This window comes from Mauremys mutica, chromosome 13 (genome assembly GCF_020497125.1).
Source record: "Mauremys mutica isolate MM-2020 ecotype Southern chromosome 13, ASM2049712v1, whole genome shotgun sequence".
NCBI classification, from domain to species: domain Eukaryota; kingdom Metazoa; phylum Chordata; order Testudines; family Geoemydidae; genus Mauremys; species Mauremys mutica.
In genome coordinates this window covers 17873038-17891296 of record NC_059084.1, presented here as the reverse complement: position 1 = coordinate 17891296, position 18259 = coordinate 17873038, and the positions used below count along the sequence as shown (strand labels likewise).

At 39.0% G+C, this 18259-nt stretch overlaps 1 protein-coding gene across 2 annotated transcripts in view; it reads left to right on the top strand.

Annotated features, from left to right (window-relative positions):
- Positions 1 to 18259, top strand: part of NCOA3 (nuclear receptor coactivator 3) — a 156101-nt gene that overhangs the window by 99539 nt on the left and 38303 nt on the right. For both annotated transcript variants that reach the window (XM_044986386.1, XM_044986385.1), the window contains exons 3-5: positions 779 to 885; positions 7974 to 8049; positions 18032 to 18158. In XM_044986386.1, the coding sequence (XP_044842321.1) occupies positions 18070 to 18158 (89 nt within the window). In that variant the 5' untranslated portion in view covers positions 779 to 885; positions 7974 to 8049; positions 18032 to 18069. The remainder of the gene's footprint in view (positions 1 to 778; positions 886 to 7973; positions 8050 to 18031; positions 18159 to 18259) is intronic.

The following is an 18259-nucleotide window of genomic DNA, read 5'->3' as shown; positions in this document are numbered from 1 at the left end:
TTTCTTGCTACACTGTGGCTTATGAACCGATGTGTGTCAAATGGTCAGAGAACATTGTATTTAAGTGTATTTATAGTCAAAAAAGTGACTCTGAAAAATGTCATCTTGTTTCATCTTTAAGCTATGTTAGTGACTTTTATATAGCATATGTTCAGTTTACAAACCAGAATGTGCAAGTTTTGAGTCATATTGTGGTTGGGACTGCACTGAGGAAGCTTACACTGCCTGTAGTTAATATGTTGTATCAAAGTTAATTCAACAATAACCATCACTATTTCTCAGTGTGAGATGAAGGGAGGGGCTCCTTCTGTAGACTCTTATTAGACACTGATATAGTAGTATCTGAGCAGGAGGCCTGACATGCTGCAGTATATTACTGTCTTTTCTGAGGTCAGATGCTGCTGTTGAACTATGTGCACTGATATAAAAGGATGTTGGTGAGCAGTTGTTTCTTACTAGTTAATTTGGTTTATCAAGTCCCTTTATACTGGCCTAGACAGCACATCCTGTATTTTGGTGTTTGAAGTAGGAACGTTTTCTTGAAAAATGTGTATTTTTGTAAAATAATTATTCATTTCATTGTCCAGGAAGCCTAACACCTGAATGCTCAGAAAGAGTTAGGTGCCTAAGTCCAAGTTTTGGGACCACTGTGATGCATAAAACTCCCACTTAAGCTTGTCGGCACCTAAACTTACTTGGCTCCCAAGATTTTGCAGTAAAAGTTCCCTAGGCACCTAAGTTTCTGCCTCTGAGCATGCACATTGCTTCCTTCTTCTAGGCACCTGGGCACCTAAGCCCCAGAGTGATTCACAAAGCAGAGGAAGCTGCCTAAAGTTGTGCGTGAGACTGATCTGGTAGGCATGCTCAGAGGATCAAGCCTCACAGGTAAGTTCACACAAAACAGCTGGGGGTGGGGATGGAAGAGGACTTCCCTCATAACTTTTAGCTCAGTGTTTTGGATACTCACTTGGGATGTGGATGGTCTCCCCTCCACTGAAGGGATCTGAATTGGGATTTTTTACCTGTTAGGTGAATGTTTTAACCATTGGGCTGTGGGATATTCTGTTGTGGGGCTCCCTCAGTCTCTCTATTGTCAAAGCTGTTGCACTCTGGATAAATCATTATTCATTGAAGCAGGGTGACTGGATCCTGGGTCTCCCACCTCCCATGTGAGCACTCTAACCACCAGGTTATAGAGTCTTTCTCATGTGTGTGCTTGTGCACACGCATGCACAGACACACACTGTGAAAGAGGGAGAAAGAAGCTTCCAGAAATAGGGCACACAAATGACACATTAGGGGAAGGGGAGAAATATTCAAAACTTTCTAATGCATAAGATTTTTAATGCTGTCCTGTCATTTTAATATATGCAAAGTGAACAAGAAGCGAGTTAATTGTCATATCTGAAAAATAGCAGCCTCATGTGCAGAGTGTTTGCTAAACATTGCTGGAAGATTGGTAAATGGAGCCTGACAAGACCAGTACAAAATCCATTGTCTCCCTAAGACAGGATGCGTTATGTTATAATGATGTGTTTTGGGTTAGGAGTATTTAACATGTTGCAACAAGGGGTACATTACTGTAGTTCAAGATTCTAAAACCTCTGTGCACATTATTTTTAGTGACAGCCCCGTTTCAGTGAATTGTATCACCAGGCTTCTCCTCCCCCAGTATATTTTGAAAGAGTCTTATAGGGTGACCAGATAGCAAATGTGAAAAATTGGGACAGGGGATGGGGCGGGGGGGTAATAGGTGCCTATATAAGAAAAAGTCCCAAATATTGGGACTGTCCCTATAAAATCAGGACATCTGGTCACCCTAAAGTCTTATGTTAAAGAATTACTTTATTGACTGATGTGCAAGAAAATTAGGATAATGCTGTGTAGGTACAACTGGCAAAATGTATTGTTTCTCCCCTTGAGGCGCAAGGACAGATGAATTAGTCTCAAAAGATGTATTGTGCCTTTCTGGTACAAAACAGTTTGGTATATATTGCACCAAAGTGCTCTATTAAAGCCCATAGTAATTACCTATTTTCTGTTACCTATTTGCATAGCTTTGACATAGTATACTGTCATATCCACAAAGCTATAGTTAAGGCTTCAGTGGTAGTTTCACTGTATGCTCCCTTTTTTTTTCCCCAGGGATTTAGGACTAAGCTGTTCTAATTTGCATTGGTCTAAAGATTAGCATTTATCTTGTATTTTATTGTCTTCTTAAATGCCTTATTAGTTATCTTTAAAGCACGGAATGAAAAGGGTTTTATGCATTTTTGCCGATGTATATAATTACAAAAAAAAAATCGGTAGCTAATTTGGATTTAACGTACATTGGTTCATTTTTTGCTATGAATTTATTTTTAAATTTCTAAAACAATCCAGGTCTAGTCGCATTTCGTATAGCTGCTGTCTATGCCACAAGCAATACTGTAGCTGGTTAACAGTCTTACCTGTTCTATACCAACTGTATCTAAGTTGGTAACGTCTCAGTTTTTATCTCATCCCTAAGACTGATGTGGCTGAATTTATCCTTCAGCTGCTACCACTATTTTTGCTCCAGATTCATGACCAACTTTCTTCTTCCACGAGTATATTGCTGTGGTCATGACCATTTCCCCATTTATTTGAAATTGGCTACTCACTTCCCACATATGTTGAATATGATGATTACATCACACCCACCAGGTGATGTGATCCTGGAGGTAACTTTTACATTAATCATTTGGTATTTATCTGAGCTCACATAATTATCTTCTGTTGTTTGAATTCTGAGACCAGGCTTTATATTATGTCATCCTCATTTAACCATTCCATCTTTATCTCTAAAGAAAGTAAAAAATGCTAAAGCAAAGAAAAAGTTTTCTTCTATCTTATGACTGAAAACTGACTGTGGTCTTACATTTGATAATTGAGATATATAAACTGAGGTTTATAGGTAATGGAATAGGACTTGTTACTGTAGGGTATAAATTCATTATTTCTGTTGCTGAAGAACGGTAATCTACTGAATGTAAGTATGTCAAGAAGTGTAATTAAATGAAAGCATACATAAAGATCTTCCTATATAAGTTGAATACGAGACTGTGTAAACAGTTTTGCTTTACTGTTAACACAGATACTTTGTAGACAGGAAATGGAAGGTTTATATGATGAAAGTGCTACTGGTGTTGTGAGACTTAGCAGAGACATTGATTGTAGAGACTCAGGCACCAAGTTTTGAGAACTGGGGTTGTGCTGGTATTGAGTTCTCTGTTCTGCCTTGTAACCAGGCCAGGTGCCTCCTGTGTGCCTCTTTCAGTAGCCTATGGTCACACTCGGTGCTTAATTTGTAATGAAAGAGGTGCCGGGACTCAAGCACTTTTTTTTTTTTTTTTTAACATTCATAATAGATGCAGCAAGCCCATAGGTGCTGGGACTATGAACTGCAAAGCCTAGGGGTGCCAGGGCTCAGTCCTGGCAAGCTCTGGCACAAATTAAGCACTGGTCACGCTACCAGCAACCAACCTCAGTTTCTTCACCAAGGCTTTTTTGGGGTCAAAAATACCCCTCCTTGCAGGCTAGGTTTATTAATATAAAATAAACTGCAAATAAAACTCAAAATCCCCAAACCAATCTGTTCTTAAGTCCACACAACACAAGGTTTCTCTTCTTCCTCCCAGACTTTCAGCCTGGGGAGCTTTGCAATCCCTCTCTTGCATGGTCATGATCTCTCCCAGGCATAGGCACTGACTCCATGGGTGTTCTGGGGCTGCAGCACCCACAGGAAAAAAATGGTGGGTGCTGAGCACCCACTGGCAGCCCCTATCAGCGCCCCTCACCCCTCCAGCACCTCCCACCTGCCGGTGGGCCCTGCAGATCAGCACCTCCCTGCATCTCCCACCTGCTGCGATCAGCTGTTTTGCAGCAAGTGGGAGGCTGAGGAAGGAGCAGAATTGAGGAGGAAGGGGTGGAGTGGGGGCAGGGCCTGGGGCAGAGCTGGGGGTTGAGCACCCCCTAGCAGTTCGGAAAGTCGATGCCTGTGCTCCCGGGCCTCTCTGCTTGGAGAGCCTTCCTCACTCTCTGCAGACCCTTCCACAGCTTACTGAGCTTCCCCTGTCCCCACTCGCTTTCTCTTCACTGTGGACTCCTGCTGCTCTTTATAGGACAATAATCCTGATCTCTCCCATGTGTTGCTCATTCTGTAATCGGGGCGAGCCACTCTGTTACGTGTGGTAATTAGCTTAGTTTTATAGTGTCTGTAATAAAGGACACTAATACACTTGATGATCATCAAGTTTGAAATTAAACCTGCAACTTTTCGGATGGTGCACAATGCAATGGCCTTGCTCTGATTAGAAGAGGAAGCTTCTGGTTTTAGGATAGGAATAATGGAATTACACCTTGCAAGATGTGACAGTGTAGGTTTTCAATAGCATGAGAATAGCCAGGTTTTAGTGAAAGGAAAAGTATGTGTTTCAGTGAAATGATGAAGTCAATATTTAATAGCTTTATTATATCAGCAAAAAATATTTCACATAAACATAGAGTAATACTGACCCAAGTTATAATGTACTCACTCTCTTTTGATATGTGGTAATATTTTACCATATTCAGTTTGATTATATATTGGTTTAATTTATCAACCAAAATGTTCATTTCTGTTCATTTTTTTTACATTACTCTAGCTCTTATCCGTGGAGTAGGACTTACAGTGCCTTAATTAACCTTAGTAAAGACCATTCAAAGTTATCATTCCAGGAAGGTGGTCCTGTAAGGTTTACGGCCAGAGCAAATTAATGAAAATACTAATCTAGATAGTCTTTTTACACTGGAAAGACCTTCCTGTAGGATTTATCAAAAACTGTAGTTATTCTGCACCACTAGTCTTCTTTCAGAAACTATATTCCATCTTCCCTTTTAGACTGGTCATGTGTTTACATTCTAGTGCGTAGTCTACTTGGGCAGAATTGGAAGGCACAGACTGGTGCTCCAACCAAACCAGTCACTTACTTCAGGCATACCGCCAAAGTTGCTGTGCCCCAAAACTTTGATATATAGGGGTTCTTTTTTTATTATTTACTGTGATGCAGTGGATTTGATGTTCCATAGAGTGCACCCTCTTTCTACAAACAGGATTTATAAACCTGCTTCCCCACCAAAAAATGACAATGATTTGATCAAAATGTATTTCTTTATTGTACCTAGACTTGCAACACAGCAGCGTGGAAGTCAGCTTAAACCAATCTTTGGGCTATGTGACTGTTTTCTCTTTCAGCCAACCTATCACCCACATAATCACATGGGATTATGGGGCATAATCACAGATGGGGCATAATCACAGAAATAGATAGCTCATAGATAACTGTGTATTAAATTCTTTTAAACTATAATTAGTGAATTTAGCATAAATGTTGCTAAATCTGTATATCCTGTCTTGAATGGCCCATATCACTAATGTTGTGAATATGCTGAAAATGGGAATGGTAGGTAGACAATGACTGACAATTGGTTAATCTATATACACAGTTTACTCTTAAAGCTTTTAACTTGCTTTGTGATAGCTGGGCCTGTTGCCTGAACACCATTTATGAACAAAAGTCACCAAAGCTTCAAATTTAATCTAAAATGATCTAGAATTAATTGTAAGCAATTTAAGTGACAGTTTTCAAACTTTTTCATAGTGTGGACCACTACTTAATGTTCAGTTTTTCCATTTTCAATCTCACAACAGCTGTATGGTAATTTCAACAGTCGCTTAAATGGAAAATTAATATGTGCAAAGCATTTAACACTTTAGCTGTCTTAATGTAACTGAGCAGTTGAGCATTTCAAAACTATTCATTTTTTTTAGAACATTTTTTGAGATCTCAAATCTTTCCATAAGATGACTTCTTTTGTAAGTGACTCTCTGTCCACCCTGTCCAATCCGTGTCAGTGGTTCAGATGTTCAGTGGGATTTCTTTTGGTGATTAGGCAAACTGTATCAGTACTTTCACGGATTTGCCTGCAAGAACATCAGTTATTGCAGGATTCTGGTTTTCCGAACTGATTTGAGATTGATGACTATGGTGACTTCATAATTACTTAAAGTCAAAATTTGACTTAACATTTAGAAATTTTAATATTAATCTCTAAAATAATTAATGATGTCTTGACAAACCTATTTGGTCATCTGCAGGTAAATTGCACTTTTCATTTTCTTCATACGGTCTCTCCAGTAGAGAACTTCTAGAAGTGGTCTCTGTAGCCGTTTTTGGGGGAAATAATCATGCCATTGAAGATTGAATATAGTCAAGTAATAAGGCTGATTTGAGTTTTTACTGAGATGCCCATCTGAAGGGCTTCATTTTCTTTAACATTCAAATGTAATTAAGGGGTTTTGATGGAGCATCTTGCTTAGCAGTATTATGAATTATTTTTTCCCCTTTTTTTGGTCTTCATTCTAGTTTCTGTGATTAGTGGAGGTTGATTTAGCATAAAACGCTATTACAAAGGTGTTTAATTAGGAGACAATTTACTCCTGATGCTTATTCTTATGTGACCACATTGTCAGTCACCCCTCTAATTGGTAAGTCTGTTCATATGAATAAACCTATAGTCAGTATTGTCAAAGAAGTGGTTAAAACAGCAGACAACTTCATACACACCCAGTTGATCTGAAAGGCTTCAGTTTAATTTCTTAAGAAATGATCTGCTTGGACAAAGCTCTTCACCTGACTACTAGTGATTATCTACTAAGTAGTCTGAGTAGAAGTATCAATTTTGAAACTCTTGATTTTGGATAGGACTATAGTGTGTACTTTTACATATGAATGCCTCATAAATATTTCCCAAGAGCAATTTATTTTTCTAATTAGCTTGAACAGCCTCTGCTTTACATAGTGCTTCAAGCAGTTTTCAATAAATCAATTAAATCATGCAGCTGTTGTTTGAAACTTTTCCTTAAGTTACTGTAATTCTGAATAGAGACCCAGAAATGCTCACTAATTAGTACACTTAATCATACCTTGTACAACATGCACCACAAAATGGATTATTCATTCTCAGAACTTCACAATAAAACTAGGCAGTAGGAACTTGACAATGTACCCTTTTTTCTTCTGCTTTGAAAATATTTGCTGTACTTGCATGATGCAGAAGGCAGTGTGCTCATGTATAGGTAGGGTGACCAGACAGCAAATGTGAAAAATCGGGATGGGGCGGGGGGGGGTAATAGGAACCTATATTAGAAAAAGACCCAAAAATCAGGACTGTCCCTATAAAATTGGGACATCTGGTCACCCTATGTACAGGGAAGATGTGTCTGTACGCTCAGTTTTTACTTACTGGTCATAAGTTAAAAAAATTCTCATTTTGACCTGGAACTTTCCATGCTTAGTCTTGGATGTGTGTTTTGAATGAGAATTAAAACTAAAAAATCGGCTGTAGCAATTATCTTTTCGGAATGAAGGAAAAGAAAATGTTTCAACTTTAAAAGGAATTTAAGACTTCTTTTGTACACTGATAATTCAAAAGAGGTGAACTTTTAAAATGACAAACTTCACAAGTGGCTAGACCGTCCTATGTACGAGTATTTAATACATTTTTAAAATGATGTAGTTGTAAACAGTTGTAACATCGGTTTGTTATTTTGTGTATATAGTAAGTGGTAGAGTCGAAAACCTATGGAGTTATGAAGAGAGCATCCCAGATGCTTCTTTCTTTTCCTTTTTAAAAAATGTAAAGGAGAAAAAATAAAACATAACTTATCTTAATGTACTGTTAGAGATGCAACATAAACTTTGGAATTGCAAAATTAAATGTTCCAATTATAATGTGATCTTGTCCAACAATTACAGTAAAGAATAGCAACAGCTGTGAAGCAGGTTTAAAACTGGAAATCTCCAGATTAGAATAAGTAAAAGTTTTTTTTTAATTTTAAACACTTCATGTTTAACTTTAATATTAACTATAAAATAAAAAAGCAATATTTATGCATAGGCTTTCTTTTCCAGGAGGTGATTTACAATGATTACTGATCCTGATGGTCCACTGAAAAGTCTTCTCTGCTTGAATGTGTGTTAAGGACAAGTAAGTGACTGCTTTCAAATCCTGGCTATATACAGCTGAAAAATTATTCCTTCTTCCTCATTTAAAGCTATGAAATTCAGGTGTAACTACAGAGACCATAAAAGTTGTACTCATAAAATTTAACCACTTGACTGCTGCCAGAAAGTATCGTACAAGTGCAATTTCCTGTAGAATCTTATCCAAATAAATAGAACATCATCTGTATCCATGGTTATCCAAAACTATGCAAATTGTTTTCTGTTATATGAATAATATTTTGAGTCAGTGTCATTGGAAAACTATGGTGCTATTATTTACCCATACTTGTTTTCAAGGAAGTGTGGAGCAAGGAATGGAATTTCTTAATGGACTTCCCAATGATTCTTACTACATTAGATTATTAAATCAAAGTTGAAAGACATGACTTATGAGATTGTGGGTTGGTTTTTTTTAACAAATTGAAATCTTACAATTTAGATCTTAATGGGCTAGTTTGAGTTATATCATCTTTTTTTAGAGAGGTGAATTGTTTAATATTTGTATTGAAATAAAAATTAAAAATAAGCTGGTGTTCCTAGGGATTGGATGAAAAGTATCCATTTGATTCTTCGTAATTGGCCATAACTGGAACGGTGACAGCCTTGCTGTGCCTTCTTCACTCTGAATTTTTTAAATGTTAGAACAGTCTACTTACTATAACACTATATGGTACAAATCCATATTTCTAGTAAAGTGCTTAATATAATTTTTAAATTCTTATCCGTCTATAAAGTAGCAGTTTTGTGTGCATAAATAACCACTTTCCTGCACAAGTTAAACCTTTATAACAAAACCATTTGCAATTTTTTGGTTTGAAAATATTTTCCTCAGTAGTTACTGTCAATTGCATGACCACAAAATAAATAAATAAAGCTGAAACTACCAAGCTCAACATTTTTGTACTCCTGTTAGTTGAAAACTACCATGTTGTTTTAACCTTTTAATTTTTGTGCATATCATATTGCTTTTTTGGGGGGGCGGGGGCGTGTGTTCTGTTAATTGTATTGTAAATGTACTATCCATGAAGTTAGGGAAAGTTATCTTGTATGTTTTAGTAATATATTTAATTAAACGTCTCTTAAATCTAACAAACCATAAGCCAAAAGAATGTTCAGGTGGGTGGTTCTTTGAAAAATGCCCCACTGAAGGCAATGGGGTTGCACAGATGCAACTGAGGGAAGAATTTTCCCTGTAGAATCCTACTGGTTAGCACTACTGAAGCACATGCCAGAAAGAAGCTATTACGTTTTAGCTCACAGGTTGAGTTTACAGGACTGGCTGGCAGTTGCAAATTTTATTTTACTAGTAAACTGAGGATGTTTTGATTTGTATTCAGACACATATTTGGAACTCACAGTGCTATTTTTTCAGAGGCACTTTTCAAAGTAATGCCTCACTTCAATAAAATTTCTTTTTAAAAAAAAAATAAAGTACCTGTAGTAATTGCACCATCATATTTGATGGATAAACATCGTTCTCTGTGTTTTTAATTTGTGATTTTTGCATTAATAACTCACTGGATAATTGGTTCTATTGCTAAGGTCTCTTGTAGCTTGAAGAATAGTGCAGGGTAGCTATTAAGAGTTTGCATGGTAGGTTCCTATACAGCAGAAAGCAGCCTCTGTGGGCTTGGTTAAGAAGCTGCAAAGCCTTCTTAGGCATTACATGTTTTTCCAAGCCTCCTTAAGGGTAATGGTAATATTGGTAGGGAAAGAAAAAGTCGTACACAGACGATGTTTCAGGCTTATGTCTGGAGAAATTGCCAGAAGCTTTATGGCCCCCAAGTAAGTGATAGATATGCTATGATAGGGAGGTGGGGAGCTCTGCTTAAACAAATTCTCTTCTCTTCTTTCTTCCTCCCCCAGTAACCCAAGCATTGTAGCTTAAGAAAAACATCCTCCTTTTTTAAAACTACCTGAATAGACATAGTGTTACATACTCTAATTCTTTCCTCTTGAGGTTTTTCAAGTAACATATAAAGTGTGTATATTTTTCTGTTTAAATAAATTACTAGTTTTCATTTATAGCAACATGAATATATGCTACTTTTAAGTAATACTGAAATCAAATGATATTTCTATTATAAATTCTAAATGGCTAAATTCAGTCCTGTTACCATATCAACTTCTAAACTGCATCACACTGAAATTTTAAAATTTTGTATGCAGGCTATGTTCAGCAATTTAAAATATTTTAAACAGTTTTGGTAGCTTGTTTAAATTAAGAAATGTGCACTGTGGTTCTGACATGTTTGTTGTGCCCACACCCTTCCTGAGCTATCCTCAACCCTTTATCTTATTTTAAGCGCTTCCTCTCTCTTTCCATAGCAGCTTCTAGCACTGCAGCAGTATGCTTCTGCCTTGGAATGCAGTTGCTGGGAGAACAGCACCAAACCTAGTGTGTATATGTGCCACCTGCTCAACGACACTTGATTCTTTCATAGCTATGTGGATTATAGACCTAGGACCTTATGGATGAGAGTGTTGAGTGTGACCTTCAGATAACTCTAATCCTAGATTTTTGCATGATCATACTGTTTATATAAATCACTTTTTAAAAATTGAAGCTTCTTGTTTATTCAGATGAGCCGAACTAACTTCCTAACATGTTTTTTTAATCTGCAGTTTAGCTGAAGTAAATACTATTCATGTATATACTTGATGATATTCTGCCATCTAGTGGCAATTTGACAATTCATAATTTGTTTTTCTTGGGCACATACGAGTTGTCACTGTTTTAAATGCATTGTATTTTATAAATGTACCATAAACGAGAATCTAGTTGAAAAAGAACGAAGTTCCTCGTGTTTGCTCTTCCACAGTTATCAAACATTGGGATTTGCCTCCACTAATTTCACATGGTATGTCAAATAGGTAGCTATAAACTATTTTGAATCAGAATTTGGAGCATAAATGTTTCCTGGCTTATTGTCAGTGGAGTCTTTGGCCACATTTGTGTGTTTAGAAATCTTTTGGGAATAGTTTTATTTTGAGCTATACTATGTTTGTATTGATCTTTTTTTACTGCCCTTTAATTTTTTAAAATCCTGCTCTAATCTGCTATGTAGTTTTGAAGTAATTCCTTTCCAGTCAAAATGAATGCATCAATTGGTGGTGGTGTTTGTAAATATTAGTTTACTATAATATTTTGTAAGTGTGTTAAGCAGTGTGGTGGTGGTCATATTAACACATAGAGAGCTTGTGTGTAAACAGATATATATCTTTTTTAACTATACAGTACATTTACAGCAAACTAGAGCCTGCTCCTAGTTGGAGCCAGGTAGTTCTCTGTTCTGAGCAGCAATCATAGAGATCTGCCTTGCTGTGTGAAGAATGACCTTCTGAACTCTCCATCCACAGCCAACATCCTAACATAACAATAGCAACTGCTCCACACAATAATTTTGTTGTGTATCCCTATCCTCTCAATTTACTTAGCAAGAGCAAGAACAGACAATGTTGTGGTTTCCCAGAAGCAAAAAGCAAAAGACGAGTCAGTCGAGGTTAGTACATCAGAAGCAATACACCTTTCTCTTCCTCTTCCCCTTCTCCCCCCCCCCCATCCTGGAAACATTTAGTGTAGTCTCATAATGACTGAGTTCTTGGTTCCCATTCTATCTTTCTCTTTCATCTCCTAAACATATAGAAGAAATCCAGTTGCAAGAGAATAAGAAGTGTGGATGATGCCGGGGGTAGGGTATGGTGTGTGAAAAGGGAAAGGAAGAGCATCAAGGAGAAATCCCTAGTTGCAGGGACTTCACAGCTAGTCTCTCCCAGGTATCTGTCCCCCTTCGTTTCCAACAGTGTTGACTTTGCAGCTGTACCACAAATCTCCTTCAGCCCTGGAAACCTTTGTATCAGTGGCTTGCACTTGTGTGAAAACTGGACTGCTGGTGGATTGGCTCAACACAAATAGTGGTTCTTGGCAAGTGGAGTCTTCAGACCCAATTTTTTTTCCCAGGAGATTTGGCAGCATCTGGGCTGTGTCCCCCTCAGGAAGTGTCATTTGATTTTTTTTTTCTTTGATCTCCTTTATTCCTTTGCTCTGTGGGGAAATTGATTTATATTCTGGCATTGATTTGAGAGATCTTTACCTCCTTGGTGCTTTGAGATGGAGCCATAATACTGACTGTAATGACTGTTTCTGGACAGGATGGGAAAAGGGAGGACTACAAGGGCTTGTCTTCGCTACCAGGGTAAGTCGACCTAAGCTACGCTACTCCAGCTATATGAATAACGTAGCTGGAGTCGACATAGCTTAGGTTGACCTACCCCAGTGTTTTCGCTGTGTGGATGGGAGACGCTCTCTGGTTGACAGGCCTTAATCTTCAGGGAGCTGGAGTACCAGGGTTTACCAGAGAGCTCTCTGCCATCGATTTAGTGGGTCTTCATTAGACCTGCTAAATCGACACCCACTGCATCGATTGCAGCAGCATTGATCTCCCCAGTAGTGAAGACATGGGGTGAAATCCTGATTCATTGAAGTCAATGCAAATTTTCATTCATGGTTCCTGTCTTTGAAGAACATAGTCAAAATAAATACGAATAAAGTACAAAATATGGGTTCTTAGGGTTTATAATACTTAGAGCACACCAAAGTTTTAACTGTAGCAGGGCTCATGTTAGTGCTTTAAAAATAGTTGTGTAGATAGATGGCACTGTGAAGTTGTGGCTCACATTCCCAAGCTGGGGTGTGGGGGGGATTCTGAGCCTGAGCTCCAGCCTGAGCTGTAAATTCAAAGCGCTGTCTATTTTTAGAGTGGTAGCACAAGCCCCACTAGCCTGGTCTGTCGACCCAGGCTGGGAGGCTCACTTCCCTGGGCTGTGTAGACATATCCTTAGTGATTTGTGTTTCTTATATATGTGCTTTTTAACATTGCCATCCTTCTGCGTGTAAACCTTGCCATTCGTCTGTGTATGTTGGTAGTAATGTAATTTCTTGTCATATCTTGTGCAATGCAAATAGTGCCTATACAATGAGAATGTTTTGGCTAAATAATATGGTCATGAACTACAATAATTACTGAATGTATTTTGATATCCAGTTATAATAGATGATGTTGCACTGGGAACTCAATAGTGAACACAGTTCATTATGCTATAAAAGCAATTTCAATAATACAAGCTTTAAATCAGATAAATGTATTGATTTGAGGCACACAAAACTGCACAGATCCAAACTGTCTTGCAAGAGTTAGTGAAATGACTACACTTTTTTAGCAGACTTTGGTTTGACCTTTGCTGGAAGAGAAATGTGCCAGCGAGTAGAGCCAGTCCAAAGAAAGGAATAGGTCTTGACATGTTGAGGTAGATGTTTTATTTGCCCTGCTAGAAGCAGGATACCAGATATAACATGAAATGTTGGCTTTAATAGTTTAAGACCTGTTAAATGATACTTGAATAAAATAATTGATTTAGAGATCTGACACTATAGGGTAAAATTTTGAAAGAGATGCACAGATTTTACTTTGCCATTTCCATTAAATCACCAGAAGTTATACTAAACCCCTTACCCTAATGCTTCTCCTCCCTCTGTATGACACTTTCCATCTAAGTTTCCTTTGCAGAACAGAAATGTGAGAGGACCCAAAGGATGCATAGAAACCTATTATTGTTGGTAGATGGACAGTTAACTGTGAAACTCTCTTTGATAGTATATGCTAATTCTCCTTCAGGTGATTGTGCTCATATACATTCCATTGCTGGTGTTTGTGTGCCCAGTGCACTTGTCAGAGACTTTTGCTTGCAGTATCAATAGGTGGTGCATGTGCCCCAGTACTGTCAAGCAAAGGCATAACAGGGATGTCGTGGTTGCCTCCCTCTCAGTTCATTCTCATTGCCTGTGGTGAGAGTTGGAGCTCCCTGTAGCATTTGCTTCGGGTAGCCCGATTTCAGAACTTTAGTGTATATAGTTAATATTTAGTGGTAGTAACTTAATTTAGTTATTTGGGTAGATGCAGCTGTGTATTCCATGTGGGTGTATGGGTGCACCAGAGCTGGAGAACTTTGTCTAGAAGTACCCATGGGGTAGCACTCATGCCCTACGACCATAGCTCCTCCCTGGGCTGTACAAGGGCAGCGCCACCCTGACCCCCTCAGTTCCTTCTCACTGCCTGTGGCTAGAGTTATCGGTCCCGTCTGAGGCAGCACTATCGAGACTGGCTCCTTTGGTGCTGTTGAGGGCAGTGTCTTCACCCATGCTGAATCCTCTTTCCTCTCTTCAGTAGATTCAGTGTGTTTCGGTTCCACCAGCACTGTCAATGAACATTGTTTCATCTCTTTAGTCATCTTTCTGACCAGTTATGCCAGCACTGATCACTTTGTTGGCTTTCCGCACACCCCAACCCTCACTTCCTTTGGATCCTAATGTGTCTCCAAAAACCCAGGCCACATAGAATCCCAACAGGAACTGCTTCTCCCTGTTTTGAGGAGGCTTATGTTTCTTCTTCAGACTCAGAAAGGAGGAACCTGTCTCACCTTCGAGATCCTTTAGATCACCTTGCAGGTCTTTATTGCTACAAAACCTAAACTACAGGACTAGTCTTCCTATAGGGAAGTCCCAGCACCCTGTCCTGCTGAGCCAGGGCCCTCAAGCCTCCTCCAGTGCGCGTGCGCACACAGCTGCAGAAAGACACTGGCACTGAAATCAGCTCTGTGTAGGAAGACTCCACTCGGGAGTTGCCCAGCACTCAACTGCACACCTCCTCTGGAGTGTAAACCCAAAATTGTATTGTCTTTCACTGCATACCACTCCCTCAATGTGCAGGGAAGATATGCACAGCTTCCCCCCCGCCCCTTCCCTGTTATGAATTGCACAAACTGGTTTAAAGGAAATAAAACAAGTTTATTAACTACAAAGGATAGATTTTAAGTGATGTTAAGGGTTAGCAAACAGATCAAAGCAGTTTAATGAGCAAATAAAACACATGCACAAACTAAGCTTAGTACACTAAAGAAACTGATTACAAGTAGTAATAGCTCACCCTAAATGTTTGTTTCACAGGCCAGACACCTTTTCCGGCCCGGGCTCAGCTCTTCTCCCTTCCTCAGTCCTTGTTTCTTAGATCTTCCAGCAGTCATTGTGGGTGGGCATGGGATTCAGTGAAGACGGAGCCCTGATTAACTCACTTCCCTACCTTAAATAGGATTTACATATGGCAGGAATCCTTTGTTGCCCAGTTTGGTCTCCATCCCTTTTGTGGAAAAATACTAGCAGGCCAAGATGGGGTCCAGTACCAGGTGGGGGGGGGGAAGGATAGCTCAGTGGTTTGAGCATTGGCCTGCTAAACCCAGGGTTGTGTATTCAATCCTTGAGGGGGCCATTTGGTGAACTGGGGCAAACAATCTGTCTGGGGATTGGTCCTGCTTTGAGCAGCAGGTTGGACTAGGTGACCTCCTGAGGTCCCTTCCAACCCTAATATTCTATGATTCTATGACATGATCACATGACCCTTCAGTGTCAAAGCACCATCCCAGGAAGCTTTTCAGGAAGGTGGAAGGATTAGTATCTTCAAAGTCCTATTGTCCCGCCTAATGGCCCATCTTGGCTGATTGCCTACTGTCTGATGGCCGTTCCCCAGGTGCAATTGATACATAGTCAATATTCCTAACTTCAGATACAGAAATGATACATGCGTACAAATAGGATAATCATATTCAATAAATCATAACCTTTCCAATGATATCTCACATCACCCATCTTGTGTAAAACATATCTTAGGCCATATTCATATCACAACAATATCTCTATGAAGAATATGGGGCGTAGTGTCACACTGAGGTATCTGTTGCACCTGAAATCATCATGCCTTTCAGTTAGTTCCATGAGGGTTCATGTGACTTCTGTTTTCTGCATTGCATCCACCACTAGATGGGTTTTCCACTTTCTCTCACCTTCTCTTTTTCTGAGTCTCTTGAAAGATATACTCAACGTTTACCCTCCTGTGTCTGATCTGTATAGGATCTCAATTGAGTTCTCTCCAAACTCCTAGGGCCCCCCTTCGAGCCTATGGCTTCCTCCTCACTATTGTTGTTGTATCCAAAAGCAGCTTTTCTGGTGGCAATCCCTTGTGCTAGGAGGGTTTCAGAACTTCAGGCTCTCCTGGGGGATCCTCCTTTCACGGTTTTCCATAAAGACAAAATTTCTTTTAGGCCACACCCTTAGTTTATGCCTGAGGTAATGTCAGCTTTCCACCTTGAATCAAATATTCATTTTCTGTTTGTTTGTTTGTTTTCTTTCCAAAACCCCATTCTTCTAAAGATGGAAAAACGCTTCAGACCTTGGATGTTTGTAGAGCTTTGGCAATCTAACTGGACGACTCTAGATTCTTCAGGACTACCCCCAGGCTTTTTGTAGTCTATGATCAGTGACCCATAATTCATCTCACTGAATTGCACACTGAATTTCTGACTGCAGTAAGTGCTGCTACAATCTTGATAAGTTTTTATTCCACCAAGAAAAACAGCTCCAGGCTCAGTCCACTTCATTATCCTTTCTGAGCAATATTCCAATAGTTGATATCTTCAAGGCAGTGATTGTGTCAGCTGTATTTACTTTTTTTTCTCATTACACCATCACTTAAGCCACTCGTGATCATGCCAACTTTAGTGTTACAATCTCTGTTCAGATGATCCAAGATTCCTCCTCCATTGTAAGGGGGAGGGATAGCTCAGTGGTTTGAGCATTGGCCTGCTGAACACAGGGTAGTGAAGGCAGAGAGCTGGACTCAATCATCTTTCAGGGTCCCTTCCAGATCTATGAGATAGGTATATCTCCATATATAATATATAAGGGAACTGCTGAGTCACCTGCAGTGGAATGTATATGTGCACAATCACTCGAAAGGGGGGAAAAGTGTACTTACTTGTCTTGTTTTTTGAGATGTGTTGTGCACATATACATTACCTGACCCTCCCACCTTTCCCACTGCTTCAGACATCACATATAGCACTGCAAAGTAATGGAGAGGAAGGTGGCAACCACAAACTTTTTTATGCTCTCAGCTGACAGCATGAGGAGAGCATGCATTGCATAGTGGAACTGAAGAGAAATGTCTCCAACTCAAGTGCTCTGGGCATACAGGCACCCGCAGTGAACTGTATATGTGCACAACACACCTCAAAGAGCAACTGTTACTGTAAAGGTAAGTAAACATTTTTATAGAATATGTGATTTGTGATTTGTTGATAGAATGAGAATTGTTTTGGAGAATATTTAAAACACATGTTCTGCACCTGTGGTTAGCATAGCTGTTTAATGATCCAGTGTTTTATGAGCCAAAAATTACTTTTTATCTAAAGGCATTTCTTAGTTAGCACTGAGTGTAACTTCCTTATTGCTCCCTGGAAAACACTTATTAACTAAGATGGTGATTTAATGGCCAGAGTCAGAGGGTATGTAACATTTGTGGTAACATTTCTATCTTGACAGTGATATTTTATGCATCTGTTGCTGAAGAAGCTGTTGATTCTTATGTCTTAGATTTTTTCCAGCAAGTGGTACGGATCTGGGAGATGTGTGGTTAGTTTTTTTTGGGTTTTTTTGTTTTTGTTTGTTTTTTTAAAATATGGATTGTGTATACTCCTCTGGTTACATAGTGCTTGGAAAGTATGTTGCATCTGAGCATGTGCAGTAATCTACAGTATTTTTTTCTTAGCAATAATTTGACCACATGATATTTTTTGAGCTCCTCAAGCTTTGATCCTCCAAGTTCTTGTATCATGTAGAGCAGTAAGTGGTGATTGATAGTTAAAGCAATATATTACACATTGGTCCCAAAAATATCATGCATCGTGGTGTGACTAAAATTTTGCAAGGCTGCTATAAATTATGACTTAGTGCTTATCTGGATAGTCTCACTGTAAAATGGATAAAGAATACTGTGAAACAATTTATTTTAATTGTCTGAAATATCTTGAGAGAGCATCATCAGTTTGATTCCCTTTTTTTTTTTTTTACACTTCAGTTGCTGATGTAAACTCAGTTGGCTGTTGCTCAGTCAAGATGAGTGGATTGGGAGAAAACTCCTTGGACAGCTTGACCAGTGAGTCAAGGAAACGCAAGCCATTGCCCTGTAATGCCCCAGGACCAGGGTACAGTAAACACATTTTCCTCACTGTTTTTATTAGATTTTTCATAATAAAATTATAAATAGTGCAGCGTGGTGTTTTGTTTTTAGGTTTTAATTGAAATG